Source organism: Tyto alba, unplaced genomic scaffold (assembly GCF_018691265.1).
Source record: "Tyto alba isolate M040663 unplaced genomic scaffold, T.alba_DEE_v4.0 Super-Scaffold_9, whole genome shotgun sequence".
Taxonomy (NCBI): Eukaryota; Metazoa; Chordata; class Aves; order Strigiformes; family Tytonidae; genus Tyto; species Tyto alba.
The window spans coordinates 9227329-9247296 of record NW_024881330.1 but is presented as its reverse complement, the minus strand read 5'-3'; the positions used below and the strand labels follow the sequence as shown (position 1 = coordinate 9247296).

Below are 19968 nucleotides of genomic sequence, written 5' to 3'. Positions count from 1 at the left end.
TAATTTAACACTGCCCCCTTTTGAAGTTGATGCAGTTGTACCGTGGTTAAGCTGACTGGCCTTCCTGCTCCAGCACCATGACTTGTGATCAGTTGACAGACTCTCATGGGAAGAAAAATATTTTTGAATGCAGCATTTTCAGACTCAGGCTCTATGTCATCCCTCATGTGAGAAACTTGCCTGAAAAATTTTCAGCAGGAGAAGCTGTATTGTATTCTAGACAGAAAGATCTAAATGCTAGTAGATGCAAATGCCAGGTTTCGTCGGGCACAGAACAATCTGGTAGTCAGAGGCTATTAAGGTGACCTTCTCTGGTTTTATTGAAGACCCTGCCCCCTCCAGAAGTCAGGATGAGACACTGAGGCTTGCAGGAAGTGGTCAGTGCTCTGGGCAGTTATGTGACACACCACGGTGGCTCCTGGTCCCTTGCTTTCAAAGGCTGTGGGATCAGAAACTGCAGTGACAGTAGCCCCTCCTGTCCCCTACATTTACACATTGGAGCAGCAAAATACAGAGAGATGCTTATCTTCCATTTCCTTATGAGGGAGAAGTGCTTGTCCCCTGCTCCCTGTACTGCCCCATACCTCTCTCCAAGAAAGACTTTTGAGACCTTTTCCTTTTTTTCAGGCTTTCTCTGAAAGGCCTCAGGGGGGGACAGTGGTTTCCTACTGGCACCATTTGATACTGTGAAGCTCCCTGTGGACTACACAGGTTTTTTTTTTCTTTCCTGATAGCGTAGTGAAAAAGCATTTGAAAGAAACCAGCCAAGATTTAGGTTACAGATGAAGGCCATTATACTGTGGTAACACAGGCTCACTTTCTTTTTAGCTGAGAAGTTAATCCTCCGGGAGCCGTTATTTCACTTGCAGCTCCAGTGGGAATGTTCCCAGTGCTCCATTTGGCTACCAATAGGCTCAGATAAGTGACTTTTACAAGCATCCAAACAAGGCCAAGCTATGGTATGCCAAAAATCCAGCCACACAGAAAGAAGTGTTCTCAAATTAGCAAGTTTTCTCTTGCTTTAGAGAATGACAGTGACCCAGTCATCTACGATAAGATCTTATTTGAAAGTAGATGAAATAGTACTTATAAAACTTAGACTCACTGTCTTTGAGGTAATGATTTTGAATTGATGAGAATTTCATCTTCTATCTTTCCCTATTTAAGATTTCTCTGTGCTTGAGTTATTTAGCTCTCCTCACACTCTCCAGTGCAGTAGTAGTTTACATAGCACTTAGTTGCACATTTTAATAATATTTTTGTTGTCAGTGGTCTTCTAAGCTAATTACTTTAAATTTTAGTGGAAAACTTATTAGTTTGCTTTTTCATAACTCTCTTTAAAAGAACAAAGCTAGTATGTTGTCTTAAACTTGTGGGAACTTGAGGCAGAGGCTCAAATGCCTTAGGCTAAGCCACTTGCAAGGTGAAATGGGCTCAAATTGGTATTCTGCATTTACATTCTTATTCCTTTCATCTTTATTTATGCCTAAGTACCATTAAAATAAATGTTGTTTAGGTTACAAAGGCAAGTACTTAAATAGAAATTGCAGAATTCAGCTCATCTGTGTACCGAAGGATCTCATTTGACACTGCGACGTGACTATTTATGAAGTGATATCCTTGATTTCCCAAGGAACCCCACACTAGGTCCTCTGCTGAATACACTGCGAGTTTTTTGTTTAAACTTTGTTGTCATTCATTCCTAAATGAATCTTTCCTTATTCTTCATCACAGTTTTGGCATGTGACCTCTCTCCCTCACCCTCCCTACAACATTCCCCTCCACCCGTACAGTATATGTGCATTGCAGGCTCTCCAGCAGTCTCACCACATGCCAATGATGTGATGCTGTCGAGGGTAGGAGCTTTGCATGGGAGAGTGGCCTTAACTGCTGAGAACTGAGAAACCATCAGTAATCTGAAACCAACAAAACACAGTGTTTGGGAAAATTATTGGCGGTTTGTCCTACCAGATTAAAACCAATGATGTACATGAAAGAGCCTTCAAGTAGAAAATATAAACTAATCTTGGGGAAAGATCTGGCATTCATGTTATGAACTCCCAAGGGACTTCCCTAATTACTGGAGTAATGAGTCCTGACAGTTCTCATGTTCCTCTTTGAAAATTGTGATCCTTTTTAGGAGGAGGAACAGAAGCAAATACTCTGCCAAGTAACCTACATTGTAGGGTGGAAGGAAGGATGTTTGGATTTGAATTTGCTCAGCAGAAATGAGAATTGAATCTGGGATCCTGAAAACACTCTAGATATTAAATTCCTGACTAGAATAACCCTTTTACAGGCGTTTATTTGTGCTAATTGATGTAATAGTTAACAGTATTTTTTGCACATAGTTGGCATGTATGGGATATTCTGTGAGTACACATACTGGATCAGATCCTCCTTGGTGCATTGTAGTTGGAGAAACAGCTCATCAGATATTCCCAATCACTCATAGGCATTTGACAAAAAAATTATTTCTCAACCTGTTTGATATTGAGTCACATCTGTGTGTGCTGAAATACAGACCTTCACTTGTAAAATTGGAAACTTCTATAGTATTATGTCCATAGGGTAACAAAAGAGATAAAGTGATTTTTTTGGTCTTTGGTGTCTAAATTCTACCTAAGATCTCAGTTTACATAGGATATGGACCTTTGCCTCTTTGTGTTTGTTATCTATATCATAAAGCTAATGATTATATAATTATTTATAATAACTACTAATAGCTACCTCACAGGAGTATTGGAAAGAGTACTGGCAGACTATTTACTCTTAGATAAAATATTCTGGCTGCAGAAATAGCCATTCACTAATTAAGATAAGGTACAGTATAGAAACACGTTCTCCAGTTTCTACTCTGTCACCTCTCCTGTTTTATGTGTGTCTCACAAAATGTATAACAGAACAGAGAGTTAAAATTCAGTGATGAAAAAGTACTGGTATTTCCTCTTGTTTCACATGGAGCAGTCCCTTAATAACTCACAGCAAGATAAACAAGAGGGAGGGAGAAGTTAGCCAGTAAAGACAGACCCAACTGCAAAGATTCAAAGTAGTCAAAAAGTTATTAAACACAGAGGAATTTTTAGCAGTGCAAGTCAATTTGCAAAAGTTTGTCTCACAATTGGATGTTTCTAAAATGTATACACATACATACACTTGAGCATGCATAGATACAGGGGTAGCATTAAAAAGCCTACTCTAAACCAATGTCTATGGCATATATGGAAAAATCACATAAAACCATGAACTGACAGTTTTTATACAGATGAATGGATCTTGCAGAGAGCAAACTAATATCTCCTTCTACGTGGTATCATTCTCTTGAGCTTGGCATGACACTGTGTCTGCTTTAGTCTTCAGTTCCCATTTGAATAAGGAACAGGATGCATAGCCAACTCCCACATTAATGATCTGTGGTAAAAATGTATACATAACCCAGATGCCATTTTCTCACTCTTTTTGAGAACACTTAGGCCTTGGAGTAAACATTTATTCTAAACAATGCAGGAGGAATGTGACTGCTCAGCATTGCCTAGGCTTAATCGAGGGGAATGGGGTATAACTTTAGTTACAGTAAAGAAATATGTGATGGGAGAAGTATGTTTTGACAAGGATAATATCATTAACTGTACAAAGATTTGCCTCGTTAACCCTTCAAGAGGTTTCTGGTTGATTTTTGCATATTATATGAAGTAGTACTGCTTGCCATGCCAGCATAGTTTCCAAGTCACACTGTGGTGCCAAATGTGCTGTCTTAAAGATGGTGGATAAAAATCAGTGTTCTATTCACTGAGGAGGCCAGATCATCAGCTGCAGCAGGATAGCAAAGCTTCATTATTGTCATTGAGGGGGTCTGAACTGAGACTTAATGAAGCTTTATCTTACAGTCATTAACATTACCATAATAATTGTCACAAAAGCTTTTGTTAGCTGTTGTGCACTGGACATATTTCATCCAAGATTAATAACTGCTTTCTCTTTTGAGTCATTTTAGTTGGGACTGACTTTACCTCCTGACTATGCGCTCTTATGTACATTGGTGTGAGTTGTCAAAAGACTGCTCCGTGCCAATGCTTACATAGTTGGCTGGAATTCGGTGACAATTTTTATGATTCCTTTAAATGAAGGCAAGAACTCCTGACCGAAAAAAACCAACAAAAAAAAGCTTGTGTATGAACCCATTCAACTATGTGAAGTATTTTCATTTCCTATTTATTATAAGTTCTATGCTAATTCTAGCTCTTCTTAATATCCCTTTAATTAAAGGGGATTTTTATTTTTTTTTTTTTTTATTTTGTAATAATCATATTCCTGTCCTTTAATCTGTCCACCACTTGTTGTCCACTAGAGGCTCTCCTGACTGTTAGTCCATGAGTACCAACACCCCATAGGTTGGGGGGTCACAGTGTGAACTGGGTACTGTGGAGGCAAACAGAAAGTTAGGTCTCTGGGCTTCAAAGAAACTCATCTACACACAGAGGGTAGATGAGGCACCGGTGAGGTGGTAATAAGAGCAACAAGATGCACATTGCCTTTACATCTGGGCAGGTACCACAATCACCTTAGGTAGCTACGTATGCTCACTACAACAACAGCTTGTCATTTTTCTCCATAAAGCTGTACTCCCAATCATCTCCTAAAAGCTGTTATTTTGCTCTTCTTGTTGGAATTGCCTCTCATCCCTTTGGCCACATCCATTGCATTATGCCGGCTGCAGATATGAAAACATTCTCCCACTGCTTCAACCACATCACACCATTCTCAAGTCTTTAGACAGTTTCTGTGTTGCTAAAGGCTTGAGGTCTAGACAATTTGGTTTTACTTCCCACGGAATGGTTTAGGGACCTTTTTCATTCAGTAGATTTTTCAGATTTTGGAAATCAGCCATAAATATGCAAAGGCAAAGTAGCAAGCTCAGAAAAATCAGAAACCAGCTTTAAGTGAACTAAAATTCAACTAAAAGACTCAGAAAAATACAGAGCAATTTTTGCAACTGCATGTGCTGTACTGGGACAGGCTGTTCCCACAAAATGTAATCTAGAAGACAAACCCAAAGTCCATATATCCAGAGAAACCTTCCTTGGTGCTTTGAGGTCTTTGGATGGGCACACTGTCTTTTTAAGGAAACTCATCCATTCATTCAGCTCAAGAGTAGGCATACTCAACAAATGCATGAATTTCTGTCTGGCAAAGATACACTCGAGTGTCAACATGCCTATTACTAGGTTTCTTATACAGTAATTCCCTGTCAGAATTCTGTAATCTCTGTTATTTAGGATTTCTGACAAGATGATAAAAGTGCTTCCTTCCTGCATTAAGATCTATGATTTTTTTTTCAACTAATGTGAGCTTTTAGGTTCTTGAAATTATTATCTGCTACTTCAATTTTATTTTATTCTGTTGGCACAGCTATAATGCAAAGTAGAACACTGAGTGTATTGGGAGTAATCCAAGTGGAAAAGACACAGCAAAGTCCAGGATACTTTTGCAAGTCACATGTATCTATAAGGGATTTTTGGTACAAAGGTGGATAAACTTGGCAGTTTAATCCTGTAGGAATTAATCTTTTTCCATATGTCCTGATTTTCCTGAAAAGAAGAAAGAAAGAAAAATGTTCATCTGTTTTTCACATGCTTTCCACCATTTGTTTGGCAGGACTTTGTAATGTGAGGAGGCACAATGAGCCAAATGCATACCTAGAACTTCAGAGGTCAAACCAGGCATTACATTGGCTCATTAAATTTCTATAAATATCCATCTATCCTTTGATTATTTTTATTCTCTGAAGTCACGTGTTATTTCCTTTTCTAAGATGTGTGGTTAAATGTAATTTTTTTAAAATTAATTTTGCTTATCATCAAAATGAACATTTCCATCAAGGCAAAGTGCAGTGTTGGTAGGCTGCTCCCATCCCAAGACTTTGATGAGATGGTTCCTGTTAACAATTTAGGGTACTTGATCCCACTCTGCAAAGCTGCTAGCATTATTATGAAGAGAGTGTAGATGTATGCAACCAGCCACATTTAATACTGCCAACATTTATTGCAAAAGTAATTTTTAAATTAATTTATTGAAAAAAAAAATGGAGAGTGGGATGACAAGATCATGCAGGCAGTGGCATTTTATATATGAATCATATCTTATTCTACAGGGATATGGTTGTTAAGGAATCGTATCTCAACTCAAATCAGCAAGAGATTTATCACCAACTCTATGAGTCTGGGTTTCACCCATGTTGTTCACCCCAATCACCATGTAAACGACCTGTTATCACAAAAGCCAAGTGACAGTGGATACACATTTTGGTTTGTTTTCCTAGTTCCTAATGATAGGTCTATCCTTGACAATGGGATACTGGACAGGGTCTTGAATATGAGGCTAGGAACTCAAAACCATAATCCCATCTTTAACACAAACCCTCTTGCAGAATTGTTGGAATGAGAAGTTAGGCTCATAAAAGTTTACATTTAAAGGATTAATGGTTCTCTTATCTCACAAATATGTCACAGTTTACCAATATCTGCTGTTTAGTGACTAACATGAGTTTAAGTAAATTATTTCTTCTACATTTCTTTGACAGTCATTGTACCTGAAACAAAATGAACAGATTTCCCTATTTCATCTCCTGAAGAGACTGGGTTGCAATGCTCTAGCTGAACTGAAAGATTTGTGCAGGCACTGAAGAAGGAGGTAGTTGCCCAGTAGACAATTTATTAATAAAGATGCTACTGTCCCTGACATGATGGGACTGGGATCGTAAGCCTCTGAAATTATATGCTTAGGTTTTTGCTAGGCCTAGCTTACTGGGCTATGTAGCCTGGCTTCATCTTACATAGGGTAATGGAAATTTTGGCCAACATCTCCAGTCAAAGCTGAGGGAGACTGAAGATTGTTTGAGGGTATGGTGCGTTGACCCTGGCTGGATACCAGGTGCCCACCAAAGCCGCTCTATCACTCATGCCCACCAAAGCCGCTTTATCACTCATCTTCTCAGATGGACAGGGGAAAGAAATTATAATGAAAGGCTCGTGGGTCAAGATAAGGACAGGGAGATCACTCACCTATTACCATCATGGGCAAAACAGACTTGACTTGACGAAAAATTATTTTAATTTATTACCAGTCAAATCAGAGTAGGATAATGAGAAATCAAAACTAAATCTTCAAACATCTTCCCCCAAACCCTCCCTTCTTCCTGGGCTTAACTTTGCTCCTGATTTCTCTACTTCCTCCCTGCCAGCAGTGCAGGGGAACAGAGAATGGGGATTGCAGTCAGTTCATCTTTCATTATGTCTGCTGTTCCTTCTTTCTCACACTCTTCCCTTGCTCCAGGGTGGGGTCCTTCCATGGGAGACAGTTCTCCACAAACTTCTTCAATATGAGTCCTTCCCATGGGCTACAGCTCTTCATCAACTGCTCCAGCAGTCCCTCCCATTGGGTGGAGTCCTTCAGGAACAGACCTTCCCTTGCACACCCAATACAGGGTTTTTCAGGCTTGGGATTGAGAAATGTGGCTGCTAGACTACGTTTGTTCCAAAGTTATAACTCATTAAAAAAAACATAAAACTAAAACCAAAACAGTATCCCTTGTGAAAAAAGAACAGTTGTGTCATAAAATGGGCAGTAGATTGAGTATATAAAATTGTATAAAAACAAGTATGAAAATAATTGGATAAAATTGTTTCTATGAATAAAGATAGAATGAATTCTTGAGTGAAAATATCAATTAAATTCCTCCCACATTTAAAATGTTGTGTCAGGTTCTTAGTTATCAGTAAAAAAATTTAAAGCACAAAAATAAAAGGAAACTCATGACCACACATTAATTTATTGTTCTACACCATATATACTAGAAAAGTATTCTGTTAATAGTTATGTGTGCTTTATAGGACTAAAATATCTGTCATTATTGGTCAATAGAGCTACAAAGATTGATAAATAAATATCTTCTTGGTATGTGCACCAATGACAAACTGATTCTTCAACTTGTTTTTTCATCCTGAGTAATTTACTAGTAACTCTGGATGAGGTCTAGCTAGAGTTGTTTATCTTGTTATTTTAAACTTTAAATGATTGGATAGCAGTGGGAAGTTTGATATTTTGGTATTGTATAGGACGTCATTTGAATTTTGAGTCAATTTACATTGTGATTTCACACACACACATCTGTGCGTGCAGTTTTAAAGAAGAATCAAAAACTACATTAAGTCAACTAAGAATAGAAACTGTGACTCAAAAGGCTTTGAGATTGGTTTAAATTGTTACATTAGGATAGTAAAGACTATTTTTAAATGAAAGAAAAAAAAATAAAAAGAGAAATATTAGGTTATAATCAGTTATTAATCATCAAAATGAGTTCCCAGTATGAAATAATTAGCCAGGTCTAGAACGAGGACAAAGTTCAAAATGAGATATATGTCCTAATTTACAAAGGATCACAGGGTGAGGTCTCTGGAGCCCCAGCTCGAAGTTGTCTAGTCAGTCCTAATGTAGAACAGCATGGTGGTCTGCCCGATCATACTCTTTTGTTCTGAATGTCATGATTATGGATAGCCAGTAACGACAATTCTATTTTGCAAACAAAATTTTTGAGGATTTCTGGGCTGTATTTTTTTGTTGTTGTTGTTCTAGCTGAGTTTTGGCTTTTTTGTACTCTTCCAAAATCTTGTGGTTAAGATATTTAACTGTTGGAAATTTGGATTTATATCTATGCTGTATTTGATTTGGAACAAGAATTTGAACCAAATGAACTGTAACCTGGGTATTTTTGTTCTAAATTCTGACCTTCTCATCTTTTACTTTTCCCTGTTGAAGCTGTTCTTTGTATGCAAAAGCAGACACATTTCTACAGAGAGAGCAGGGGAGTATCTGATGGCTAAGAAATCCCTGTCTCTCTTTCTTACTTAGAAACATTTAAATGGAAACTCCACCTCAGGCCTAAGGAAAATTTGCTGAGAACCAATACTTTCACAAGTTAAATGGGTTGGCACTGTATAATGAAAATTCCCAGCAAGTGATATTTCAGGGTCTGCTGTTAAATTGTTGGCTATGAATTTCACAAAGTTTCTGACTTTACCACCTGTTTTTCTGTAAACTGGATAACTGAATTCCATTAGTGCCTCTTTCTGAAGCGAAGTAATAATTTTCCAAGGGGAGCTCACTGTAGTGTGAACAAAGTAGTAGGGTCTGGCTCCTAGCTTCTCCACGGCTCAATTCATCAGTCTATCATACAGTCACATAAGAAGATCTGTGAATCTGTTTCTAAAAATGTTGACACCTTAAAAATAAAAGGTATACACAGAAGATCTGAAGTGATACTTTTGCATGAACTACTAGTCCCATGAAGTCCCCAAAGCCAACATTTCATCCTCACATGTAACTACATTTATCACTGTTATTAAAATAACAGATCTGTTCCTTAAAAAGGGACTTCTGTAGGGGAAGTTAGTTACTATTAGTTTATCTTCTTTAAAAACACTTTAAAAAGCCCTTTTATCATTGTATCTGCAGTATGCCCCTTTACCAAACTGTCCTCTGAGGTTCACCAGTTGCTGGGCTCTGCATTTCCCTGTTTAGGGTTGATGCTGTTGAGTCACCTATAGGGCACCCTCGGGTATCAGGAGTGCAGTTTGGAGTGGCTCAGGGAATAAAAACCTCACTGCAGAGCTAGCACTGTACAACAGTAAAGCTAAACATCCTTACCTGTCACTCCTCTCTTTCTCTCACTCCACTTTTCCTCCAGTGAAAACAGTGTCACTACTTGGTGCCACTCTGAGTATACTCAGAGCTCCTACAAGACTCTAAAATCCTTGTTTGGGTATTTCTGGCCATTTTGCACTTCCCTCTCACAAGAAAGGATGATGATCAGAGTTTGAGGGAAGAGACAGAAAAGTTCCCCTGATATTTTCTATCTAGCTGCCATCTAGATGTTTCACAGATGTCTTTACTGTTGTTCTGTACAAGTATGTGTCTGACTCTCTCCCCTCTTAACCTTATGTTGTCTTTCTCATCCTCTTACCACTGATACTCACTGGCCAGGGTATGGTACCATCAACCAGAAATATTGAAAGCACTCCATGAAATTGTAGCTTTGTACCACTTCGTCTCTGTTTCAAACCCTTTACAGTTATACAAATTATTTTAATCCAAATAAGTTTTCTGTTTAGGAGTTTGCTGGATTTTATTCTGGGCTATGACCTTAATAGATTTCATCTCTAGAATCATGAGGGCTGAGAAAACAGACTAATTTGGGTGGGAACTCTCAGTCCCAGCTCACTAGTTTTATGTTTAGAGCTAAATTCACCTCTGCTATGCCTTCCCCAAATGGGTACATTTGTCCCTTCATTGCATCATAACTAATTTCATGTCCTCTATTCTATTTGAAAGTGGCTCTTTATTGAAAATAAAATATCTCCTTTGAGTATATAGTACGTTTGCTCCAATAGTGACACTAAACATTGCTGTAATATACTGAGCCAAGCAAATTATTTTTGAAGCAAAATTATTAAACTATGATCTTGCCTAATCCTTCTATAAACATTTGGGGAAGAAAAATATGCTTTAATCTTGTTTCAGTTCTACATTTTTTTGGTGAATAATCTGTAAATAATTCACTTTCCAGATGCAAAGTATTACTGAGGTATTATGATAAGACTAAGGAAAATACAACCAAAGATGTATTTCATTTAGACGGTTGTGTGTTTGTTTTTCAAAATAGAGGCTTTGGTGCCACCACTCATAAAATGTAAAGGAGTCATCTTGCTCTCACTCCACCTGCCCATAATGGTTTGAACTAGAAGCCTTGTTCCATTAGAGGCAATATCAGGGTCATATCAATACTGCCACATTTCATGTCCAAAGATAAAATAGTTTCAGTTGTGCCACCTTTTGACAACAACCTCTGCAGCCACTGCAGATGAAATCTTGCTGTGTGGATCTGGGATTTGTTTATTCTTGCCTCTCAGACATCTGTTCCTTCTTCCAGGTCCCCTGATGCAGCATTTAACCAATTCAATAAGAGCTTTGTCTAAATGTTGGATACAGAAAATGCAATTGGACCATATCATAAATGTCTCCTGAGCTGTGGTTCAAAGTTATGTGTTGAGCATAGTTTAGTTATAATTTTATTAGTAGAAGTTGGCTACAGTTTTTCTGCAGGACTTGAAGATGTTGAGTTGCGTAACCTTTGCTACTAGGTCCTACAAGTGTTGTTGTCTTGCCTGGCCAGTCTTGCCTCTGAATTGTTGAAATATTCCTTATTATATGTGTTAATTATTACATGGAACTAAACAGCAATTGTTCTTTCTTAAATTTGATCTAGGTGATTATCTCAAGCTGTTTTATTTTGACTGCCATATAAAACTTGGGGAGAACAGACTGTATGAACCAAAACCACCAAGCCAGCAGAGAAATTAGATTAAAACTATGTCTAGCAGAAATCTTCATAAACATCTCCTATTACATCTTTCTCTATCCAAAGATTTGGGGCAGAATCCTGGCCCCAATGAAGTAAATGGAAAACCTCCAGTTGCTGTTAAGAAGGGCCAGGATTTCATTCTAAGTCTGTGAAATAAACCATAATTAACCTTCCATCATGGCTGCCAGATTCCATGTCACCACTTGTTTCCACTTTTTGAATATAATTTTAGTGAAAATCTGTACAAAACTTGAGGCATTTAAGGAATAGCCAAGTAGCTTTCTCCCTCTATCATTTTCTCTTATATGCCCAGTTAATTTAGAAAATGTGCCCTTCTTTTTTCCACAATTTCCTCTTGTAACAAATATTAAAACCCCTACATTAACTTCATGGCAAATTCTCCTTGTTATTCCTTGCTCTTCTTTTATGTTTCGATTTGAAGGAGTCCTAAGCTCACCACACTCTAATTAATGGACATTAATTATTTAAAAATTTGCTTTATTCTTGGAATTAAATTAGCTTCCTTTCTCCCTGAAATGAATAAATTATGGCTTTAATTATATTTATATAAACATTTTCTTAGTTCAGGTCAGGAGCTCTTGCTGGATGTTCAGTATGCATTTGGTCTGCCATTCTACCCAAAGTATGAAGAACAATTTACTCTGGAAGAAAAGAGCCTTTCCTTGCAAATTATGCAGTATATCTCCAATTTTGTAAACTCTGGGTAAGTATGTGATGTTTAAGAGTTGCTATGAATGGGGAAGGGACAAGTAGTAGAAGGAATGTAGTCTAGATCCCTCACTCAAGTAACCTTCACTTCCTCTAGCAATTTCTAAACCTACAGAGGGGGCTTTGGCCAACACTGTTGGAAAGTCATGGCCAAGTTGTCAAGATACTAAAGATTTGTAGTATGATGTTTAGATAGAAGGAATAGGAAATTCATCTCTATACAGCAACTGCAAATTCTACTTAAATATATGGGTGCTACAGAGGCCTTGGTGCTGTTTTCAGTTTAGTTCTTGGACCCCAATTCTGAAGTGCCTTGGCAAAGAGTTCCCTTATTCCCAGAAAAAAAGAGGAAAACACAGGAAGACACATTACACCCTTTACCAACTACTCTGTGAATAACCCTCAGCTTTAGGGTGCTGTGGCCATGCTTGAGAATGAGAAGTATCTCTGGAAAGCTAGTGTGGGAACTGTGACTTTACATGCTTTTTAAAGTACCTTAGATTGCTTTGGGACCAAGGGCAGTTGAGGGTGTTCATAAACCTGTGTCTGTACAGGTTCTCTGTACCTGTTCCTTAGGAGGTAAACCAGACTAACAAGTTACTGTCAGGTGAGGCACCATGAATGATTCACCAATCTGGACTGAATTTGAACCCTGATGGTCAGAGGGACTGCGTACACATTTCCTTGACATAGCTGATTCATGTCATTGTTTTCTAATGATCATTTCTCCCGTTCCGTTAGAAATCCAAACTACCCTCATAGTTTCTCGAGAAGAATGTCAGGGGTGATGCCCACCTGGCCTATGTATCTGCCAAGTGATGATGGCGATAACTACAAGGAGTTCACTGTTTCCTTGCCGACTCTTAAAGGATTGAAAAAAGCAGATTGTTCCTTTTGGTCTGATTATATCAGAAGACTGAAAGGATCCACAGGTGAGCAGAGTGTTTCCTGTCATTAAATAAAACCTAAATTCTGTGCTTAATGTTTTTCTCTGACTGTAGTCCTGTTATGTCAGTGTATAAAAATACTTTTCATAGATTAAACATCTTGCATTTTCCAGGGTATATAGTTAAGAGTCTCCTGAGACTGAAAGGATGCAGCACTAAACACGTTTCTTATACAGCAGATAGTATGCAATAATGTTTCATTGTCCTGGAGTTAGAGCTAGAGTATCTTCCTGCAGTGATGATAGAAGATATGATGGAGATGTTCTAATAGTTTCCTTTCTATTTGCAGTCATAATCCAGACTTTAACTAAACTGGAACACTAGGTATATGGACCTCTTCTGTCTACTGGAAGCACATAACATAAGAATGTTGATTCAGATGACTTAGGAGCACAATCAGTTCTATTCACTGTAAATTTTTAACTGAGGTTTTAGATATATCTCACTATGTATCCTTCATGCTTTGACTTCACACTAGATAAGTTTCTGGTTTGTTTTTGGTTTGGTTTGGGGTTTTTTGGGGGGTTTGGTTTGTTTTTGTTTTTTTTTTTTTTTCTTTAATAGATATGCTGGTTATGCCCCTTTTATATGCCCCTTGAATTTCTCCTTTGTCTCTACAAATTTCCATGCAGCTGTGAGATTCCTTCTTTTTTTTTCTTACTGCTTAGGACAGGAAAATCAACTCTGATGAGATTTCAATCTCCTGCTCTGTCCTGGACACTCAATTTGTTCTGGTAAATAAATTCTCCTTCACGTCTCTGTATCTTGTAAATAAATTTGGATAGCCTCAAGAAAAGCAAATAAAACCATCCCTTTTTGGCAGGTGGAGACGTTTTGAATTATTCTTGGAGGCCTACAAGCTTACAAGTGGTTTTTATGTCCTAAGGATTCATCTTCACAGTGAACATGATACAGGCCCTTTCCGCTTTACTATTCTGGGAACAAAATGTACTCTCCCATACACCAAGCTACTCAGGCTATCTATGCCTGACAGACCACCTCAAATGGACTGTGGCTGTTGTCTGAGTGATACAAAACTATAATGTGTCAGAACCATCGACTTGGTGATTCTGAAACAAACACAAAGCATCAGTGCCTGTGTTCAAGACGCAGCCTGAATCATTACTCATAGTTGTCCTTCAAAAGTGGACTCAAGATTTTGATGTAAGCCTTTTCATCAGTTTCCTGGTATCCCTTAAAGTCCTTCCAGCTCAGAGGGGTTATTTTGACATCTCCAATGGCTTTCTGATGGTCAAGATATTCCTAATTTGCAAAGATTGATTCTGATGTTTAAACAGTCCTGGCTATAGCTTCTCAATCTTTTATGACTTCAACTCACAGCATTATGACTGTAATGTCAGACTAAGTTGAAGTCACAGCTCTGGCAGAACAACTTTTCACTGAGCACCACGGACAGAGGCTATTCCCAGCACTTACAGAAAATCACCAAAAAGGTGGAGAAATATCTACCAGGACAGATTGGTTTTGAGATAGAGAACATTTAAAACCATCCAAACTGGCATAAGAACACAACAACATTCGTGTATGGGCCAGTCCAATGGTCTGCCTAGCTCAATATCCTGCCCTCATCAGTGGCCAAAACCAAATACTTGAATGTTAAACATAAAAATTGAGAGAGGGAGAGAAAAACACATGGAAAGAATTCACAAAGATGAGTCAAATTTTTGAAAATAAGCCACACAGTGTGAGATTTTTGGAGTACAGATTGTCAAGGAGAAGGTTTAAAAAGTACATGTCAACATGTTATTCTTCAAGAAGAAGTGAGTACACCCTGCCTGCTCTTCAGGCTAGTATTTGCTTGGCCTCGGCACCATGGTAATGCAGCTACACATTTGACTTCTACTAAATTCCATTTCATAGGAACATTGGTTTGTCACATTGCTTCAGTAGTCATCTCTAGTCTTATCTCAGCCTGGAATACTTAAACTTGTCCTACAACTTCTACTTAAATAGGCATCACATCAAACCCATTTCTGCTCCAGACCTCAGCACGGGATAGTGACTTACAGACACTTGTGCTGTGAGTCTCTTGATAACAATCTGAGACCACCTCCTTGTGAAAAAAAGATATGTAATATTCATCAGTTCAGCTAGAAGGACTGTATGAACTTCAGATGTTGATGGCTGAACACCCTTTATTTCTTTTTGAGAACAGGTTGTGTTGAATTTCATACCAAAGAAGTGTCAGTCCATCAGTACAAGCTCATCACTTGCATTGCTCACAAAAATTACATTTTGCAGGAGTGGACAAGTGAGACTGTAGAAAGTGTTCAATCAAGATAACTGAATTTTTTTTTTTTTTTTTTTTTTAAGTCTCTAAGCATCACGTTGCTGTTTGGTTGGTGTTCCTCCCTGCACCAGAGGTAGCTTGCTGTACTTCCCTTCAGAGCAGAAGCAGAAGCACCCCTGTTGATACCTGGCTGCTCCAGACTCTGTTCCTGGAGTGCTGCCAGGCTGTCATATGGGATTTTGACATGATGTTGGATGCTAGATTTGAGAGAGCAATGATGCAAACCATTTTTGGATGATGTATCTTGCACTCCATCCTGAAGGTGAACTATTAGTCAGCTACTGAGTAATCCAATCTAACACATACTTAGTGGAAAAAAAATAAGTTTCCTACCTTTCAATAATTACAAATTTTCATGATAGTGTTTTTGGATTGTATGATACACTGTTCATTCTGACTGCTAAGTCTCAGTTGTTGTGGTTGAAATTCATGGCCTCATGCCAAGTAGATGGAGTTTACAAGTGTGGCAGAAAGAAGCACTGCTAATGAAACAATCCAGTTTTCACATCCAAGTGCAAAGAGGGTAGAGGGTCTATTCTGATGCAATCTCAACCAACTGTGATGAATCTCATTTTGTCCATCTCACCTCTTCCTTCAAATCAATATCCTTCCAGCTTCATATATCATCTGTGATCTATAAGCCAATAAATAAATAAATAGTGATTAAAAACCCAACATTTTTCAGTAAAACGGAGAAGAACTGAACAAATCAGTGATCATAAAATCTAACTGCAACTGGCTTTTCATTTTTTTTTCTTGATCCTGTGTTTACTGACATGTGAAATGTCTTGACTTAGAACTGTCAAATTAAGGATAACTAAGGACTCAAATCTGGACTTAGACCTTAGGTCTCAGTCCAACAGAAAACTAAGTTACTCTTAAACTCATAAATTTCAGTTTCTGGAATAAAGGCTCTCATTTAGAATATCTTGTACAGCTGAAGTTACGTGTCTTTTAGGTTATTCACTGCTGGATCTAGAAGCTGTTTTGTATATATCCAGCTTCACTGCTACCTGTAATTTTCTTTCCATTTAGTAAAAATATTGCCCAGGTTGAAGTAGGTGTTTCATTTTGTGATCAGACTGCAATATTTATTGATGGAATATATCATTTGTTTCTGGTACATAATTTAAATGTATGTTGTCATAATTGAATATAATTAAAAAAAGTCATGCCATAACTGCAATGATTCTTCACGGTATTTAATGGTAGTGCCTTTACAAATTATGGAGTAAAGTTTGAACCCGTTTCATTGCAGTTGTTCTGTATCTATAGAAATTTTGTTTGAAACTAGTTTGTAAAGTTTGGGGTGCAGTTTACCTGGGGAATTATGAAAGTGATGGTGCTTGAAAAATTTTGGATCTAGTAAATGGAGTTCCTATGGTTGTATTTCAAAGACATGCTTTATATTCTGAATCATGATGGTTTCCATGGGAAACATCAAAATGCGAAATAAGAAGAGTGGCCATTGTGGAAAAAAGCTGTGGAAGTTCAGTTAAAAACAAGAGCTCCAGAATGTTTATGTATGTTCAGACAGTATGTCTGAATGCTAAAATTCCCCTTGCATAGCGTGGTGGACTGCACTGCCTAACAGTGAGTCCCTTTATAAGGGGCCTCTCACTACATCCCAAACAGGTAGACTTGGGTCCATTCTACATCTCTTACTCATCTAACTGCTATCTAAACAGAACCAGTCCTCCTAAAATAAGTGCTTCAGTAAGCAGCATTGAAACTGGGGAGAAGGAGATACCTTTAGGGGCTCCACATTGAAATCTTGTCTGACTAACTCATGTGCTTAAAATTAGACATTTAAGCATGGTTTATGTGTACGATTCAGCCAGACTGGACCCCACCTGTAGAAAATTCAACAGCTAGAAAAACAGAAGCCTTCTCCATTAGCTCTAAGACAGCATGTGTAGCCACACAAGAGTCCAAATAAAGCAACAGTGTTCATAGTTCAGATTTGAATCAAGACTGAATCAGGAATGTTGTGGTCAACATTCATCTTTTACCCATTCTATTCACACCTTCTTTTTGGAAATCTCCACTAGAAAACAGATTCCTTTAGTGTGAGGGACATCTGTGCAGCAATGAGAGCACTCTGGCTAGGATACATTAAATAAACACCGTCAGTCTGCTTTCTTGACACAGTTTGTGTTGTTGAGTCAAGTGCACTAGTGAAGTAGGGTAGAAGGCTAAAATTGTAGAAGATAAAAGAGATCTGTTGGAGTGGGTGCTTGGGATTTATGTATTCCAGACAGACAGAAAAATAATGTTCCCCACATTTCCTACCTGGTAGGTAAGCATCAAAAAAAGAACAAGTCTTACACAAGTGGAGTGCAAATTATTATGCATTCCAGTGGCTGTTATTTAAAGCATGCTGGAAGCATGATACTTAATTACCATTAGGTGATCTGACATTACCCTTAAGCATTTTGCAAATGTACTGCAAACCAAGAAAAAAGGCTTCCTGAGTATTTATAGTTGCATAAAAGTGTTCTTAATTGTCATCGACAAAGTGTATACCTTCTAGCTTGCTGCATCAAATATATGCCATTTATTTTAATCTTAATTTTATTGTCTTTTCAGAAAGTGCAAATAATGGAGAACTATCTGCAGAAAACAGCCCTAGTGAAGCTCCCACTGAAGGACTTACATCCTGGGATAGCCAGCCACTAGGAGATAAGGTGGCTTACAGCAAATAGAGCATCACAGTGTTGTTGGGTGGGTTTGTCACACAATTGTACATCCATGCAGCTGTGTCATACCAGATGAACAAATTTCTTCCTTTAGTTAATTTTATGAACAAGTGAAGTAGATCTTTCAAGAAAGTAGTTTTTCAAGAAAGTTGTTGAATATGGCACAAAATGAGCCCTACAGCTATTATTTTAGGTCAAAAGAAACTGTAATTTGAAAAATGAAGTATCAATAAAACCTGCAAAAACAAAACAAGAGTACTTGGACTTTATTTCTTGCAACTACCCAGATGCCAACACATTGTAGTACCACTAGCCAGAAAAGGATGTTCATTGAAACTCTGACAAATCCCTCAGATGGTGAGGTTCGAATTTGCTAGATGTTGTATCTGACTTATTCTTTTTTTAGTACTCATCCTATCAGAAGCTGCCAATAGGACTGAGAGCCTGGTTTGGCACTATGGAGAAAACTAAAAAGCCTCAGAATGGGAAGGGGTTGGATCCAGGAAGAGCAGTGTAAGAGGGGAATCAGGAGTATGCATTGAGTGTATTTACTTGAAGTCAAGCACATGTTATATTTAGCTTATGATCACCTGTGAAAATATGTATAAGACCATTTGGGTAAGGCACACCACACAGTAGAGATAATGCAAAACATATGTTAATTAAAGCTTAGAATACATAGTCCTTGGAACATCTATTTTTTGTAAGGAGAAGGCAAGATACAGAATTGTTTTGGGAGAGTAAAGAAAAGTGCATTGTAGGATATTGTTAATAGCTCTGAAGGTAGTTTGGGTTAGGTTGTTAATTCATTGCTGGGATCATTTGGCAACAGATAATCCTCAGCTGACCGTATATCACACACATGTTCATGATACTGGGGAACAAAAAGTGAAATCAAGGTTGTCCTGAAACTAATAGCAAAACTTCCATTGATTTCAGTAGGACCAAAATTTCTTGTGCAGTATTGAAGTGATTTAATAAAACAACTCATAAAGTTTTGTTTGCTGCTTAGGATCTTTTCCAGTGCATGAATAGTTGTTGTTGTCTGCCATGTATCCAGGTTTCCAAAGATTTTACCTAGCTAGAAGAAAAACTGTGTAATACTCATAGTTCTTATACTTCCATCCTGTTCAATAAACAGTAAAATAACAGAAGAATCAAAAAGCTTGTTACCTGATAAATGTAAAAAAGTAAAGATGGAGAAATCGTACTGTTTTTTCCATCATTATATTTACCTATGGTAGCTAACCGGTAATGAAAAAAACAAAAGATTTAAGAAATTTTTAAAAAGCCCAGATATTACAGCTCAACAGAGGATGCTTACTTTACAGTAACTATAGATGCAGCAATTGTGATTCCTTGGCCAAGACTGGGTTTACTTTTTCCTCTTTTGAGACTGCTCTTGGAAAGTGATGTCTAATAGATTCTATTTAAAACTTAATGCACCCTGCGAAAAACTCCTATTTTAAAAACAGGCATGATTTTACTTGTGTCCACGTATGCAGACAGTCATGTGCATATCTCCAGCCCTGGGAAGACCCAAAGCTGAGCTACAGTATTTCATATTAATTTAACAGTGAGTTGGGTTAAAGAAAAGTGGGTTTCTCTAGTTCTGTCATCTAATTTCCACAATAGCAACATCCTGGTCCTTCTTGACTTGATCCTAATAGCCCTGTCAATCTTTATTGTTATATATATATTTGTATATATATATATAAATTTTCAGCAGATGTGAAAGATTCTTCTTCATCCATTAAATAAATACATTATAACTTATCTAAAAATATTTTAGGTCACTTTGTTCTCTATACTGATCCTCCTATCTTTCAGTCCCAACATTGAGGCATCTTATCCCAGCCAATGTTC

General features: G+C 37.8%; 1 protein-coding gene across 1 annotated transcript in view; it reads left to right on the top strand.

Moving 5' to 3' along the window:
- TG (thyroglobulin) overlaps positions 1–18289 on the top strand; it is a 154730-nt gene extending 136441 nt beyond the window's left edge. The window contains exons 46-48 of the mRNA XM_042786183.1: positions 12000–12140; positions 12887–13077; positions 17993–18289. Of these exons, the coding sequence (XP_042642117.1) occupies positions 12000–12140; positions 12887–13077; positions 17993–18108 (448 nt within the window). The 3' untranslated portion in view covers positions 18109–18289. The remainder of the gene's footprint in view (positions 1–11999; positions 12141–12886; positions 13078–17992) is intronic.
- The last annotated feature ends 1679 nt before the right edge of the window (positions 18290–19968 follow it).